Source organism: Onychostoma macrolepis, chromosome 08 (genome assembly GCF_012432095.1).
Source record: "Onychostoma macrolepis isolate SWU-2019 chromosome 08, ASM1243209v1, whole genome shotgun sequence".
Lineage (NCBI taxonomy): Eukaryota > Metazoa > Chordata > Actinopteri > Cypriniformes > Cyprinidae > Onychostoma > Onychostoma macrolepis.
This window is the reverse complement of record NC_081162.1, coordinates 27,999,614-28,017,413: the sequence shown is the minus strand read 5'-3', so window position 1 is coordinate 28,017,413 and position 17,800 is coordinate 27,999,614. Positions and strand designations below refer to the sequence as shown.

The following is a 17,800-nucleotide window of genomic DNA, read 5'->3' as shown; positions in this document are numbered from 1 at the left end:
GCATGCTTCACAACTCCTTGTTCAGGCTCTTGTTCTGTCCAGACTGGACTAGTGCGATGCTCTCTTGGCAGGTCTTCCAGCCAGTTCCATCAAACCTCTACAATTAATCCAAAATGCCGCTGCAGGATTAATCTTTAATGAGCTGAAAAGAACGCACGTCACACCTCTGCTCATCAATTTGCACTGGCTACCAATAGCTGCTCGCATTAAATTCAAGGCATTAACGTTTGCCTACAGAACCAGCACTGCACTCCTTTACCTCAATTCAGTACTTCAGACCTATGTGCCTCTAGAAGCTTGTGTTCTGCAAGTGAACGACGCTTTATTGTTCATCCCAAAGAGGCACAAAATCACTTTCACAGACTTTTACATTAACTGTTCCCTCCTGGAATGACCTGCCCGACTCAATCCCAGCAGCTGAATTAATGCAATGATTCAGCAGCACATGTGATTATTAATGTCATTTTTAGGACTTGTGATTCTGGTGTAACTGTACAGTATGCAAGTGTCTGATCTGCAGTAAATGCACTGTACAGTAAACATAAAGAAGTGTATAAATGCTGAACATCAGGCCTGTGTGTGTGTCTCAGTAATGAGGTTGAAGCTCACGTGCGGCTGAAGTTTTTATGTCTGTGTGAAATGAGGGGCAGTTATTAGTTCCTCAGCCGGAGTGTTTAATACTGTCCGGGTCGAGGCCTGACTCCTGCTTTACTGCTGTGTAATATATAGACCATCAGAGGAGCAACTAGAGCTGAATTTACAGAGACTTCAGTTCCTCTGTGCTTCTAGAATAAAGCCTGTCCCAGTTAGAGAGAAATAAACGTCTGACTGACATTAACCTGCTCAAAAGATTGAATGTGTCTGAAAGAAGTCTCTTCTGCTCACCAAGGCTGCATTTATTTGATCAAAAATACAGGAAGAATATTAGAATTTAAAATAAATATTTTCTATGTGAATATGTGTTAAACTGTAATTTATTTCTGTGATGCGCAGCTGTATTTTCAGCATCATTACTGCAGTCTTCAGTGTCACATGATCTTCAGAAATCATTCTAATATACTCATTTGCTGCTCAAGAAACATTATTATTATTATCAATGTTGAAAACAGTTATGCTGCACAATATTTTTGTGGAGACTGTGATGCATTGCCACTCAAAAGTTTGGGGCTAGTAAGATTTAAAAAATAAATTAATACTTTTATTCATTAAGGATGCATTGAATTGATCAAAAAGTGACAGTAAAGACATTTATAATGTTACTGTTTCAAATAAATGCTGTTCTTTTGAACTTTCTATTCATCTGTGAATCCTGAGGTATCAGGGAGGTAAACTTTGACTAGTTGTTGGTGAGTGGTTGTCTAGTTGTCTGTAGTGTGTGGGCTGGTTTGAATCAAACGCTGGTTTTCTGTTCCTGTCCCACAGCTAATTAATTTCCCATATTGAGCGTGTCTCACAAGAACATCCATATATATATGAAAGCTTGTGTCTTATCTCTGGGTTTAATTAGGTCTGTCTGCTGTTACAGCAGCTCTTCACCTCACCAAACCCTGAACCACTGCTGTCCCTCATCCAGGATTATAGCACCATATATATATATATATGCATGTACATATGTGACTCTGCAGCACAGAAGCAGTCATAAGCAGCACAGGTATATTTGCAGCAATAGCCAACAATACATTGTATGGGTCAAAATGATCCATTTTTCTTTTATGCCAAAAATCATTTGGATATTAAATAAAGATCATGTTCCATGAAGATATTTTGTAAATTTCCTACCGTAAATATATCAAAACTTCATTTTTGATTAGTAATATGCATTGCTAAGAACTTCATTTGGACAACTTTAAAGGTGATTTTCTCAATATTTAGATTTTTTTGCACCCTCAGATTCCAGATTTTCAAATAGTTGTATCTCAGACAAATATTGTCCAACAAACCATACATCAATGGAAATATTATTTATTCAGCTTTCAGGTGTTGTATAAATCTCAATTTCGAAAAATGTATCCTTATAACTGGTTCCAGGGTCACATATATATTTAGAATATATTTTTAGAATTTTTTTATATACTTTAATAATTGTAAAAATATTTATAAAAATATTATTTTAATAAGTTTTAATTTATTTGAATAAATAAAGAAAGAAATGATGACATTGACCCTGGTTTACACGAACCGTGTCGTCTGTTGCTCCTCCAGTAACAGTGATTTGAATATTGGCTCTCGGCGGAGCTTCACTGATGGAAAATCTCAAACCACATCCATCCTTTCTTCTGACGTCTTCAGGCTGATTGTGGTTTTGTTATTTCTTCATCACTCGTTTGTGTTGATCAGCATAAAGTCCGTCTACAGCATCCTCCGGCTCTCTCATTGGGATTCACCGCTTGTTTGCATAAAGTTCAACTGTGAACAAATGTTGCATTGCATATATGAACAGAAAGTAGTACTTTTATTCATCAAGGATGCATTAAATTGATCAAAAGTGAGAGTAAAGACATTTATAATGCTACTGTTTCAAATAAATGCTGCTCTTTTGAACTTTCTATTCATCTGTGAATCCTGAAAAATAAAATGCATCACGGTTTCCACAAAAATATTGAGCAGCACGACTGTTTTCAATATTGATAATAATCAGAAATGTTTGTTGAGCAGCAAATCAGCATATTAGAATGATTTCTGAAGATCATGTGACGCTGAAGACTAATGTAATGATGCTGAAAATACAGCTGCGCATCACAGAAATAAATTACAGTTTAACACATATTCACATAGAAAACAGCTGTTTTAAATTCTAATAATATTTCACAATTTTTATTGTATTTTTGATCAAATAAATGCAGCCTCGGTGAGCAGAAGAGACATCTTTCTCATGTTTGCACACAGATGAAGTCAGTTATCAGCGTGAGGTTCCTGAGGACAGACGTGTTTTCAGTTCTGTGATCTTTCTCCTCCATCACGAGGAGCTTCAGTCTCGTTCTGTTCGCTCTTTGTGCTTCATGTTACAGTCGGGAATGAAAAGGTTACTGAAGTTAGCGTTATTGACCTGTAGCTCAGAGGGTTTGTGCATTAGATTGTGTTTGAGCGGCTCAGTGTGAATATGATCGTGACGTTGTACCTCATTCACAGCTAACACTCGTGTCATTCAGTCAGACTGAACACAAACACAGATGCGTTTCAAGCCGATGCGTGTTTGATGTTAAGTTTGTTCAAATCATTTCTTTCTGCAGCGGTCATTCACTGCTCTTACTGTTTTTTCTTTCATATTGCATCATTACAAGGACCCTTTAACTCTCATCAGAGATCAGTATTATTTTAGTATCATTAGACGTTATTAATATTCTGAATCAGTTTTTACATTTTCCCCTTTTCATTTTCATTTTTTAGCAAATGTGTTTTGCCATAAAAAAATTAAAAATATATATATATATAGAGAGAGAGAGAGATTAACATTTCATTTCAAGTGATTAACATGATTTTTTTTTTTTTTTTTTTTTTACTTATAGTTACTTACTATAATAACCCTGCCTCAGATCTGGATAGAAACAGCAAAAGATAATGCTTAATAAATGCTTAGTATTTCTGTCTTGTTTTCCATTATAAATATCTAAACATTCTTAAATCAAAATACATTTACTTGAAAATCAAAATCACTTAAAATATAAAGTTTTGCTTTCTGAGAAATGTGTTAAAATTAAGCAAATTTATGCTTAAAACAAATCAAACGTGTGCCAAAGGGGTCAGAAAAATAATTGTTTTATTTAAAGCATAAACTCACTTAATTTTATTTATTTATTTATTTTCAGAAAACAAGACTTAATATCAGTCTTAAAGTCATTTTGCTTCTTAATTTAAGAATGTTTAGATATTGGAAAATAAGACACAAATTCTGAATAATAAATCTTTTTTTTTTTTTGCTTTCGAACTAAAGAAACATCACGAGGCTGAACAAATGATGACAGAACAGATTTTTAGCTGAAATATCCTTTTAAATCAGACCAGCAGATGTAAACAGAAGTAGATGTATTAGTTTGTTGTTTTCGTGCCTCAGGCTGAATGATGATTATTTGACTCTTAGAGAGGAAACTCTTTCATGAACTTGTTTTTCTGCTCGCGATGGGAAATCAGATTATTATATGGTAGGAAACATCTGCGTCTACATCGACTCTTGATCAATATATGCACATCCACGTCCAGTTCATTCACGAGATGCTGAGAGGGATGTCAGAGCAGATGACCAGACCCTTCCTCCACGACAGGCCATCAAACACGAGCAGGATTACGAGCTTAATCCATTTAAAGCAAAAGCGTAATGGGAACAGACACAATCTCTTTTGTGTTCCTGGAGTTTCGTGTTGACACTGAGCTAAAACATAACACGCTGCACAAAATGATGTTCTTCCTCGGTATGTTAGTCTGGTTTTCCAGTCCAAATATCTAAACAATCTTAATTCAAGATACATTTACTGGAGAGGCAAAATGACTGAAGATATTAGGTCTTGTTTTCTGAAAAATGCATCAAAATTAAGTGAGCTTATGCTTAAAACAAGAACAGTTATCTGCTAACGAGCTCAGAAAAATCTACTTAATTCAAAGTGTGTTTTTCTTACTCCACTGGCAGATATTTGGTCTCGTTTTAAGCATAAACTCGCTTCATTTTAATACGTTTCTCAGGACATTTTGATACAATCAGTCATTTTTGTAAACAAGTAAATGTTAATTTAAGAATTTTCAACATTTATACTGGAAAACAAGACAAAATACGTAAATGCGCTGTTAAAAAAAACCAAAAAAAAAACATAAAAAATAACAACAACAAAAAAAAAAAGTACTGGTAATTTTTTGACTGGACATTGTCCATTAATTTTATGGACATTTCTAAAAATTACAGCAAATTGTGATATATTTTTCAGACTTAAAATCATTCATTTTTATTCTAAAGTAAATGTTGATTTAAGATTGTTTTGTTTTAATATATTTGTAATGGAAAAACAAGACAAAAATACAAGTACACTGTAAAAATAAATTAATAAAATAAAAAATTGCCGGTAATTCTCTGATGGGATATGATCTGTTAATTTTATGGACTTTTTTTTTTTTTTTCATTTCTAATTTTATGGACAACTCAATGCAATGCGGTGTAAAATACAGGTAAAACCTGTAAAAAAAAAAAAAATACAGAAAATATTAATGCAGTGCAGTACATTTTTTATGGATTTTAAGTGTAAGAAAATAATTGTTTGCATTGGACGTGCTCTAGAAAAGGAAATGCGATATTTAATGCTTCTCTAAAATAGTGTTTTGTTCGAATGTTTTTGAAATTCCGGTTGACTTCCTGAATTTGAATCGAATTGAACAGGAAGCAGAATGGTATTTTGAATTTGAAGCAACTGTAAGTAAAATGTAAATGAGAGTTTGAATCCTTTAAAAGCGTGTGCCGAGGCTGGTTCTCCTGCTGATGTTGTTAGTGTATTGATAAAGTGCTGCACTCGAGGTTTAATTGAATTCTGGAGGACAGTAATGTGATCAGAGCAGGAGTTTGACCTCCGGCTGACCTCACGTGACTCCAGCCGCTCCTTAATTATGAAAAGTGAACATGATCGTGAAATTTCTTACGGAAGTAAATTCAAACACAGCATTGAAGCAAGACACTACATGCAAAACCTTGGTCAGTTTTAGTCTGTTTTGCTTCCATATCATGTCTCTTCTTTCAGACTGATGCAAAGAAAATATTCAAAATACACTTTTAAGTGTTTATTTTAATGCACTTTATATATTTGCATCTGTAGATTTAAATTCCAATCCATATGTTTTGACAAAAACGTTACAGTTTTATTCCTCTTTATTCGTATTTCATTCACACTGTTCTATACAACATTTTACTCCTAAAAACATGGTGAATGTGAAAAAAAAAAAGTGTTTGTTTTCTGTCTGTTGACAGTATTTTCTGATTCATGGAGTGATGAAAAGAGCAATGTAAAAACCTCTTTAGTGCATATTTAAACATAAATCAGAAAACTATTGTCTTAATGTACGGTGATTAATCAGCGGTGGAAAGTATAGTATAACATTTTTACCCTATTCATCTGTATGACTTGTCTTAAAAATGTTTATTGTAAATTTGAACGGATGTTATTTGAATCCAGTTAAGTACACATTTCAGAATGTAGCTTGAATTAACAATTAAAGAAAATAACACTTAAGCAAAACATAGTCAGGTCAAAGTGTCCAATTTTATCAATTTTACTGGTAGTCCACTGTAAGAAGAATTTTTGGGTATAATATGTGACAATTTACTTTATTTTGCTATCCTCACTTACATAAATGAACTATAGTGTCCTGCACCCACTAGTAAAAAAATATCAAAAATTACATCTAGTGTCTGAATAATTTTTGGTTTGATATCATTTAAATGCATTTGATTATTTATTATTTTAAATGGCAATAAATCAGACTTAAGTTAGTTCACAGATGAAGATTTGTCATGATGTGTTTGTGTCGTGATGGATTCAGTGGTTGTGTCTCTCTGTCCAGCTCTGATCGCCATCGGTCAGTACAGCAGCACTATTGAGACGGTGGACGCCGGCTGGTGTAAGGAGATCACGGATCAGGGCGCCACGCAGATCGCCAGGAGCAGCAAGTCTCTGCGTTACCTGGGCCTGATGAGGTGTGACAAGGTGAGTTCCTTCACAGACAGATGCTCCAGGGTCCACAGAAGAGAGCCGTTTCCTCGGGGTCACGGGGTCACCAGTTAAACACCTGGCAGACAGAAACAGGCCCGTGTTCAGCCGACAGCGTCTCACCTTCATAGGGATCACGTCTGCATCTCTCACCTCCTAGATCACGGATTCACAAACTTTTTTATCAGCTGAACCGCAAAAATTTCTGAATAAATTAGCTGAATAATTAGCATTTTACTTCTGTATTTCATTTTAAAAAATTTAAATTTTTATGATTTGATTCATTGTTTGTAATTGTTTTAATTTGATTGGTTTTATTTTAGTCACTGATTTTAATTTGTTTAATTTAAATTTTTTTTTTTTCTTTTAATTTATGAATTTATTTAATATTTATTTATTTATTTTACATTTTTAGAAAGTGTTTTTGTTTTTAATTGACTTTGTTTTTAATTTTACTTTATTTAGTTTTATTTTGATTGGTTTTATTTAAAAATATTTAAATTTTATATTTTTATCATTTAAGTTTTTGTTAAATTTCAATTGTTTTTATTTTTTATTTAGCATTTTATATTTAAAATATTTATTTTAAATTATCATTTATTATTCAACTCTTTTAAATTATTTTATTAAAATTTTATTAAATGTTTTATTTTGAAAAAATATTTTAATTTTTAATAACTGTTTAATATTATATTGATATATTATATTGATTTTAATATAATATTATGTTTTTATCATTTAAGTTGTGTAATTTCAATTATTTCTTTTTGTTTTATTTTATATTTAAAACATTAATTTTAATTTGTCATTTTTAATATTCAATTTTTATTTTAAAATATTTATTTATTTAATTTTTATCAAGTGTTTTATTTTGATTTGTTTTTATTTTTAAATTAATTTAGTTTTAATTCATTTTTTAACATAATGCACACACACACACATCAAAAGAAAGCTCTGTAACTATAGTTGTTTATTCTATTTATATATGCAATGTCTCGTGATTCAGATGTACGTCATCTCATATATTGCAGTGTGACTTTGTCATTAGCTATATTTAAGCGCGACGGAGTGTGACGTTGCGTTGAGTGAGAGAACGCTCTTCTGTTTCGGGTCAGCGCCGTTTACAAAGCCACAATCCCGTGACAAATTCAATTTCTGCCCAAATCACTTTACCATCCGGCTAATTCTCTATGTTTTTATAATCTCGTTGGGAAGCTGTAGATGTGACGGATAACCCGTCTGTCTCAGCACTTGCTTCCTAAAAGGCAAAGTCAATTATAACAAACATATATATTCCCTTTCATTTGATGCTTTTCCATTTCAAATCCACACTAAAAATTTGAGATTGAGTGAAATTTGTGGCATTTCCATTCATTTGGCTGTGAGCTGCAGACACACATCACAGATCGCTCCGTCATGGCCTCGGGCCCAATGAGAGACGACTGAAAGAACGCTATTGATCCACAGCAGCCCAAATCATCAAATCAATTCATTATGCTCCTCTCAGACCTCCAGCTCTGGACCAGACTTTGATGTGATGCTGCGGAGCGAGAGAAGAACGAGAGAAAGCTTGTTTCTTTTATCAAAGAGAAGTATGAGCAGTTTAACAAACCCTCATTGTCCCTCAAAGCCTCCAGAAGAAGCGTTTTCCTCTTCACAAACAGTTTTGGCTCTTGTTCTGAGTCAAAAATTAGCGTTCTGTCATCATTTACTCGTCGTAAACCCGTATGATGATGATGATGATCCTTCCGTGAAACACATCAGGAGAATGTCTGGAGAATCTCTTGCTAGTTTCATAGTGCACTGCAAAAAAAAAGTATTTTAATTAGTATTTTTGACTAAATTATCTAAATCCTTGAAACAATGTTCATTTATTTTAGAAACAACTCTGCAGATATTAAAATAGTAAAACTTGCTTTCATTCTATCTTGAATATATGTTTTTGTCTCTTTTTAATTGTTACATTTTTATGATTTGGTTATTTTTTTCTAAGTGTTTTATTTTATTTTTGTTGTTTTTATTAGTTTTTTTATTAAATTTTTAGTAATGTTTTTATTTTTGAATTATTTCAATTTTTATGATGTAATTGTTTATAGTAAGTGTTTTATTTTGATTGTTGTATTTCTAGTTAAAATATCAAAAAATCCTTGAAACAAGGTTAATTTACAACTCTGCAAATATTAAAATAGTAAAACTTTTGTTGTATCTTGAATATGTTGTTTTAATAGTTACATTTTATGATTTGATGTTTTGACATTTTTTTATGTTTAAATTTTTTTGTAAGTTTTTTTATTTAATTAATTATTTATTTATTTCCATTTTCCATTTTATCATTTAATTGTTTTTAGGCTTTTGATTGACTTATTTTAAAGTTATTGATTTAAATTTTACATTTTACATTACATTTTACAGTCGCTGTTTCCCTTTGTTTCCAAACAACACAGTTGTCCCTTATAATTAGAAAATAACAAAAAGCCAGATTGTTTTGATGTAGATATGACAGATGAAAATTAATCTATTGTGATGCTGTAGAAATCTTGGCATCTCATTAAAAGATTTTGAACATTAATTTGAATATGTTAATGTAGTGCAAAAAAATTTGTCTTGTTTTCCAACTCCACATAAGATATTAAGACTTGTTTTCCTTGTCTCTTGAATATGTGTATTTTTTAAATTAGTTTCAAATATAAACGAGCTAAAAAAAGTGAAATATATCAATGAAATCATTAAAATACAGTAAATTATGCAGTGTTGCTTTTCAAGTAAATTGATCTAGTTTCAAGGATTTTGAGATTTTTCAAAAAAGGCTTATTATAAACTTAAGAAATCATTTTTTGCAGGGTGACCTCGAATGTCAAGTCCTAAAAAGGACAAAACACCATAAAAGCAGGGTTTTAGGGTGTATTTGGAGTTTGACAGTCGTGGTCATTATTAAACGGTCGATATATGTGACCCTGGACCACAAAAGCAGTCATAAGTCGCTGGGGTATATTTGTAGCAATAGCCAAAAATACATTGTATGGGTCAAAATTATTGATTTTTTTTAAATGTCAAAAATCATTAGGATATTAAGTAAAGATCATGCTCCATGAAGATATTTTGTAAATTTCCTACTGTAAATATATCAAAACTTCATTTTTGATTAGTAATATGCATTGCTAAGAACTTCATTTGGACAACTTTAAAGGTGATTTTCTCAGTATTTAGATTTTTTTGCACCCTCAGATTCCAGATTTTCAAATAGTTGCATCTCAGCCAAATATTGTCCAACAAACCATACATCAATGGAAAAAAATCACCTTTTTATGACTGGTTTTGTGGTCCAGGGTTACACATGACAAATCTCTGTGTAAACAGTCTCTCTATTTGTGTTGCACAGAAAAAAAAACACGAGGGTGAATAAATAATGACCGAATTCTCATTTTAGTTGATCTGTGCCTTTAAATCATTGGATTTTCTTACTGTTTGTAATGTGTGTTATCTGGAGAGCTTTATGTTCTCGGAGGGAAATTCTCAGAGTGTGTAACTTCACGCTCTGCTCTCTCTCAGTGTTTGGTCTCGCGGCCGAAGCCAAAACAGGCCACAAACTCATCGTGCTGTTAGTCCGCTAATGGTTTGCCTCGAGGACAGAACGTCTCATCGAGGCTTTCGCACAGAGTTTGGATTCATTCAGCTTTTTGCTTTTGAAGCTCCATTACAGTCTGAGTAAATATGAGAGGAGATGAGTGACAAGAACGGCATCGGTGTGAAACGAGACAAAAACAACAGCGGCAGAGAACAGTCTTCTGTTCGCTTTGAGAAGTTCAGTAAAGTTCCTGTAGAACAGCACAGTTACGTCTCGTGATATCAGAGAGTTTGAGGCGTTTATTAGATGCTTCATGTGAAGCAAGTGAACAGAAGAACAGCAAAGAACGGCCTCAGAGGAAGTTTTCTCATCTACTGAAGTGTGAAATTAACTACAGAATATGTGCTTCATGAAAAGTCTTGATGAGTGCAGTTTTCTTTACTGTGTTGATGAATTTCCTGTAGAGACAGGAAGTTGGTAAGAGACCAAGTATATAAACAAAACAAAATAGTTTTACAATCTTGATGTTTTAAAGTTTTAGAATCATAGACAGACAGACAGACAGAAAAAGATAATTGTTTTTTTTTTTTGTTAGATTTTTTTTTTGCTAGATGGTTGCTATGCAGTTGCTAGGGTGTTGCTGGAATGTTTTGGGTGGTTCCTAGGGAGTTGTTTGTTGCTTAGTGGTTGCTGTACTGTTACTAGGGTGTTGCTGGAGTGCTCTAGTTGGTTGCTAGGGTGTTGCTTGTCGCAAGGTGGTTGCTATGCTGTTGCTAGAGTGTTGCGGGGGTGTTCTGGGTGGTTCTTAGGGTGTTGCTGGTTGCTATGCTGTTGCTGGTTGCTAGGTGGTTTCTAGGGTGTTGCTGGGGCGTTCTGGGTGGTTTCTAGGGTGTTTCTTGGGTGTGCTGGACAGTTGCTAGGGCTCAAAAGTATCCAGTGTTGACTTTAAAGGAAGGTTCTGGATTGAGCTTAAGTTCAGTTCTGTGAGCAGCATGTGTGTCATGATGTTGATTACAACAGAAAATAATTCCAGCGAAAGCGTGGCCCCGACGACCAGCACAACAGTACCCATTTGGAAGGGTAAGGGCGACGTTGCGGAATGCTCCAACTACCGGCCGATTCGCCTTTTATGCCACGGCATGAAAACTTTTGAGCGAATCTTGGACGCCAGACTACATCAGATCGTCACCGTCACGCCGAATCAATGCTGCTTCGTCAAAGGCAGCGGAACGACGGACGCCATCCACGCCGCCGGCTCCTCGTAGAGTGATACCGGGATAAGAACAGGCGAATCCAAGCGACCTTCCTGGATCTCGGAAAAGTGTTCGACAAAATTCCGCACGACCTAATCTGGCACACCCTCTGGTCCCACAACGTGCCCGAGGCCTACGTCCAGTGGATCCAAGCGCTTTACCGCAACGTCACCAGCATGGTTTGAACCCTGGTCGGTGCATCACCGCCCTTCCCCCGTCAGAGTCCATCAAGGATCAGTCCTCTCACCGCTCCTATTCATCCTCTGCATGGACACGGTGACGGCCGACATTCAAACCGCCCACCCGTGGTCGCTCCTCTTCGCTGACAACGTATTCTTGGCAAGCGAAGACCGTCAACAGCTGCAAGACCAAATGCAGCAATAGAAGAACCAACTGGACAAGTACGGAATGCGGCTAAACATCAAGAAGACCGAGTATGTGGAATGCGGGCCTCAGACGAACGGAGCCATCAGCATTGACAGCAAAGACCTGAAGAAGGCGACCAATTTCAAGTATCTCGGATCTGTCATCAGCAGCGACGGCGACACCCTCCCGGACGCCTGAACCGGAGTCGACCAGCGTCCTTGGCCACATCGTAAGAAGCGACGAAGGATCGGTGGCGAGAACAGCACTCCGACTAAACCCGCATGGCCAGAGACCACGCAGAAGGCCCAAGAAGCGATGGCTCGACCGCTTGAAGGACGATATGCAGATGTTTCTGTCATAATGTGAGTCAGCGTTGCACAAACCATCGCTGGGGTGTAAAATAAATGTTTCCTGATCATTAGTCTCTTCTGTTTAGAGCAGGGGCAGGTTTTGTGGTCTGTGTGTGTTACGTGTGTTTTGTTATGATTTTTGAGGTTTCATATTTTAAAACACGAGGGTTGTCTGGGAAATATGAGCCGCGTCACAGTGTTTTACCGCGGTAGATGTGCTGCAGGCAGGTTTAGGGTTGCGGTAAATCAGCGATGCTCACACACTCCAGAAAGCTTTTTAAGTCTTAACCAGAATGCTGTGTTTGGATGTGAGGAATGTGTGTGTTTGTGTCTGGATCATATATTTCAGTGTTTCCGCCACACCGCACACATTTATACCGCGTGCTGGAATCATCAGAACAACTTGAGCCCGTAAAGTGCATTTTTGCTTTTGGACCGAGTCATAAATACACACTCTCACACACACACACACACACACACACACATTGTGCAATAATCAGCTGTTTAATGCTGCATGACAGTCAACATTTGTCTTTCTGAACTGAATAAGCTGCGATCAGAGAGACGTTCAGTTACAGTCAAAGAGAAATATCATATCAACTACAGTGAAATGTGTGTGATACTTACTGTACACTGCAAAAAAAAATACAAAATCTTAAATCAAGATACATTTACTTAAGTAGCATATTAAGTCAAGATATTAAGTCTTGTTTTCTGAAAAACGGATCAAAATAAAGTGAGTTTATGCTTTATGCTAATTGAAAGGGAAACCAGCTTTATTTTTCTGACCCCACTGGCAGATTTTTTAATAATAAAGTATACATTTTCTTTCTTTTGATGCATTTTTCAGAAAACAAAACTTAGTATCTGCTTCCTGTTTGATCCTATATTTAAATTCAGGAAGTGAACTGGAATTTCAAATGCATTTGGACACGTTCGTTGAAAAAAACACTTAAAATCCTTAAAAATTTACTGTACTGTAATGTACTGCATTGATATTTTCCATATTGGTTGTTTTACATGTATCTTGAATTTTTCACTGCTTTGAGTTGTAGGTTAACAGGAATATCCATAAAATTAATGGTAAGATAATTACCAGCACTTTTTATATTAAATATTTTATTTTTATTTTCTTGTCTTCCAGTACAAGTGTCAAAAAGGTCTTAAATTAACGTTTACTTTATAAGAAAAATGACTGATTTTAAGCCTGAGAAATGTATCAAAATTTCCTGAAAAAAGTATTAAAATAAAGTGAGTTTTTGCTTAAAACAAGAACAAATATCTGCCAGTGGAGTAAGAAAAATAAACCAGTTTTTCCTTTGAATTAATTCGATTTTTCTGACATTATTAGCAGATATTTGTCCTTTAAGCATAAACTCACTTTAATCATTTTTTCAGAAAACAAGATTTAATATTTTTGATAATGTTTTCAGAAAACAAGGTTTAATTTAAAAAATGTTTGATATTTGTACTGGAAAACAAGACAAAAATGCTGAGAAAGAAATAGATTTTTGCAGTTTATAAACACACTGCACACGCTCGTCACGTTATATTACTTATTCTTCTGAGCCAAATGAAAGTCTTTCAGTTATATCTAATAACACGAGTTGTCAGATCTTTGTCAGAGATGAACACTGCATGCATGTGTGTGTGAGTGTGTGAGATCATGTGGAAAGTCGATGCACACACAGTTAAGTTTGTTTGAATTTCATTTCACAAATGAGATGACCAGAACATTTTATTTGCTTTTAATTTGCAACAAATCAGTCTGCTGTCGGCTGCAGCTGCACGTCACATGGACTCTCATGATGGACAAAATAAAAGCCAGAATTGCAGCAAACTCTGCATTGATTTAAAGCCGCTGCGTGTCATTTCTGCTCGACAGAACTAATCAAATAATGATTTTTTCTAAACCGGTTCCTCACGCTATGGTTATAACACCTTTTGATATGATTTCTCTAATAAATTCACAAATGACTGTTTTAAATAAGGTGTAATCTACTGTACATTGAGGCTAATTTGCATAGAAAGCAGACCATTTGAAATGGGAAAAAATGATAGTGTCTTAAATAAGTGGTGTTACACTGCAAAATTATTTCCTTAGTGTTGTCTTTTTTTCAGTAGAAATATTTACATGTTTGTTTCAAAATGCTTAAAATTAGAAAAGAATATCTGCAAAGGGAACTTAATTCAAAGAGAAAAAATGATATATATATATTGGACCCAATTGGCGGATTTTTAAAAAAATATTTTTTTTTATCAATTCATAAATTTGCTTTATTTTGCTTCATTTTTCAGAAAACAAGACTTAATATCTGAAGTCATTTAGCATCTCAAGTAAATGTGTCTTGATTATGAATATTTGTACTGGAAATCATTTTTTCAGTGTATGTCAGATGACGACAGTATCGTCTGTGTAAAGTTCCTGAGCGATTAGAGCAGGTCATGTGAGATCTTCACCTTCGGTCTGCATGTGAATAACACACTTGACATCGCACGTGATGAAGGTTGGATCCCTGTGGACGCGGTGAGGTGATTATCTCACTCAACATGTGGAGCGTCTGTGTTTCATCAGCCGCTCGCTGCAAACTCAGCATGAGATTTCTCACAGACGTCTTGCATTAATATATGAATCATTTCTTCAGTGCAAATGGCGTGTTGTGCATTTGTGATGCTTTTTAGGAAAAGTCAATGCGTCAAGTCAAATGAAAAGCAAATGTGTGTGTGTTTGTTTTGTTGCAGGTGAACGAGGAGACGGTGGAGAGACTGGTGCTGCAGTATCCACACATTGTGTTCAGTACAGTGATGCAGGACTGTAAGCGAACGCTGGAACGAGCCTATCAGATGGGCTGGAGCCCCAACACATCCACGGCCTCCTAACACACACACACACACACACACATGAACATGACGCCACCGCAGAATCATTATCATTACTATGCCGTTTACTCCGCCTTCCAACATTATGCAGCAGAAACATCAATATTATTTGATTTGAACACAAATATGTTCATGCACACATGACTCTGACATGCAGCTCTGCATTTATTTGCATTTGCAACCTACTGAGTCGCACTAAACCCGTCAGGAGCTTACTCTAAAAATCCAGAGTAAGAAATAAGACATGAGGAGAAAAAGTTTTTTTGGGACCACAGGATTTTTGCATCGTGACATTTCCCTGCAGCTCTCATTATCGTGACTCATCTGGACATTCGTCTTTTCTGATTTGTTTGTTATTCTCATTATCATCAGATGTGATTTTCATTAGATTCTCATTATTGAAACACACTCATTTTACTACAGTACGAGGGACGTTTCTGTAACAGAGTTATTAAATAAAAAACTAAATCCAGTACACATACAACCATGGTGTAGAAATGCTTCAGATTGCATAATTTTATTACTACACTTTTTTTACTCTGTATTTTTGTCTGGTTTTACAGTACAAATATCTAAACATTTTTAAATCAAGACATTTGCTTAAGATGAATTACTTAAAACATTAACTCTTGTTTTAAAAAAAAACAAAAATCTGAAAAAATGAAAATGTATAGTTTATATTTAAAACAAGAAAATATATCTACCACTGAAAAAATAATAATTAAAAAATAAATAGAACAATAAACTTTTTTTTCTGACCCCACAGGCAGATATTTGTTCTTGTTTTAAGCATAAAGTAGCTTAATTAAAAAAAAATATATTTTCTTTCAGAAAACTGTGTACTTGACATCATTTTGTTTTTAAAGTAAATATATCTTGATTTAGTAACATTTAGATATTTGTACTGAAAAACGAGACAAAAATATTTTGCGATTGTTTTTGCAGTGTATTATTTGCATTGCAACAGTGAAACTTTTAGGATAAATGTGTATTTAATTAATAGTAACAATAATGTTGCAATGCAAAAAAAAACTTGATTTTCTTGCAAAATAATGTCTTATTTATTTCTTGTTATTTTGTATGAATTGGGACTTCTGTCATGTTCGTTCCTGACCGGTTTCGTGCGATTCTCCTCTTTAGACTTCAGTTAGTAGTTTCGCTTGCGTCTGAGTTCATTTAGACACGTTACACTTTCATTAGAAGTTTCACAGCCTGTATTTCTCTCATTGTTCCCCTCTTCAGCGAACGCTTAGAAGTATGAAACGAAATGCTGTTCGGCCGATTGAGCGTCATGTTGAAGCTCTGCGAGTCACGGGACGAAGCGAACGCTCTGTTGGAGCAGCTCTGATGCTGTATGTGATGTAGATGTAGACGTGAAGACGCAGGCCTCGTGTTATTGATTTCGTTTGATCTTGTGAATCTGTAACCCTGTGGTTTGGAGTTTGTTTTGGATGTAAACTGATATATGAGGTTGTTTTGTTTTTTTGTTTTTTGAGGTATATCCACCATATGGATTTTTGCATAACCTATGAATATTTAAGGATGTACTGGCCTGGAGTGTAAGTGAGTTTGCAGTCGAGAGGTTAGTTAGTTAGTTAGTTAGTTTACTCATCTACCCGTCTTCTGCTCCATAGCTTGCCTCATTCAGACGAGCAGGGTATTTTTCTATGGTGTCGTAGGAGGAAGAGTTTAGTTACAGCCTTGATCTTTTACTGTACTGGAGGATTTGAGTCAATTAAAAAACACAATTCTACTTCACCGGCTCTTGCTGTTATTTCAGTCCAGCATGTGTGTGTGTGTGTGTGTGTGTGTGTGTGTGTGTTTGTGAAGTTCACATGTAGATCTACAAGCACAAATGGGATCTGGATCTGCTGAATCTCCTTAGACCCGGAGTCACAGTCGTTCAGAATGTTTGTTTATTAAATGTTATGCTTTCAGATATTAATTAAATTCATTTACACAGTTTACCATGTTTAAATCCATCTCACAGAGCTCTAGTGATTTTCTCACAGATTCTTTCAAACTCAAAATATGAAAAGTCTGCGGTTTTTGTTTGGGTTATAACAATGTAATTTTATTTTAGAAAAAAGAAATTGTGTGTGTATATATATATATATATATATATATGTGTATATGTGTGTGTGTGTGTGTGTGTGTGTGTGTGTGTGTGTGTGTTTGGATGTATAACTGTAAATAAGTTGACTACATCACTAACAAAAAAAGTATGGTTATATGATCTTTTTTTTCCTGAAGAAACCATGGTGTATCATGTAAATACCATGGTGCATTAACATGATAATCATTCAGTACTAATGTAATATAATGTCTGTGTTATCGTTGGTATACTATTATAGTTTGAGTTTTATTTGAACCAGATGTGAATTAGTTTTATGTTAATTATTTTTCTGTTTTCATTTTAATTTGATTTTACTTACTTTGTTACTTTTAGTAATTTTGTTGTGTTTTTGTCTCTTTTTTATTTTTAACTCCCCCCACCCACAATTCCTGCCGGACCTGAGACTCGAACCTGCAACCTTTGAATGGAACCTACAACCTTTGGCTAACAAATCCGACTCTCTAACCATTGGGACGGGACGGGACAGGACTAGAAAATATGGTATTATAGTTGGTGGGCAAGTAATGTAATTAGTGTACGGCCAAACCTGCATTCCGTGAGATTTGCGTCTCATTGTAATCCCGATGCAG

General features: G+C 34.9%; 1 protein-coding gene across 1 annotated transcript in view; it reads left to right on the top strand.

The window, feature by feature from the left end:
* The window catches only part of fbxl17 (F-box and leucine-rich repeat protein 17), a 233,852-nt gene extending 217,002 nt beyond the window's left edge, over window positions 1-16,850 (top strand). The window contains exons 9-10 of the mRNA XM_058785068.1: window positions 6,535-6,677; window positions 14,957-16,850. Coding sequence (XP_058641051.1) covers window positions 6,535-6,677; window positions 14,957-15,094 — 281 coding nt within the window. The 3' untranslated portion in view covers window positions 15,095-16,850. The remainder of the gene's footprint in view (window positions 1-6,534; window positions 6,678-14,956) is intronic.
* The last annotated feature ends 950 nt before the right edge of the window (window positions 16,851-17,800 follow it).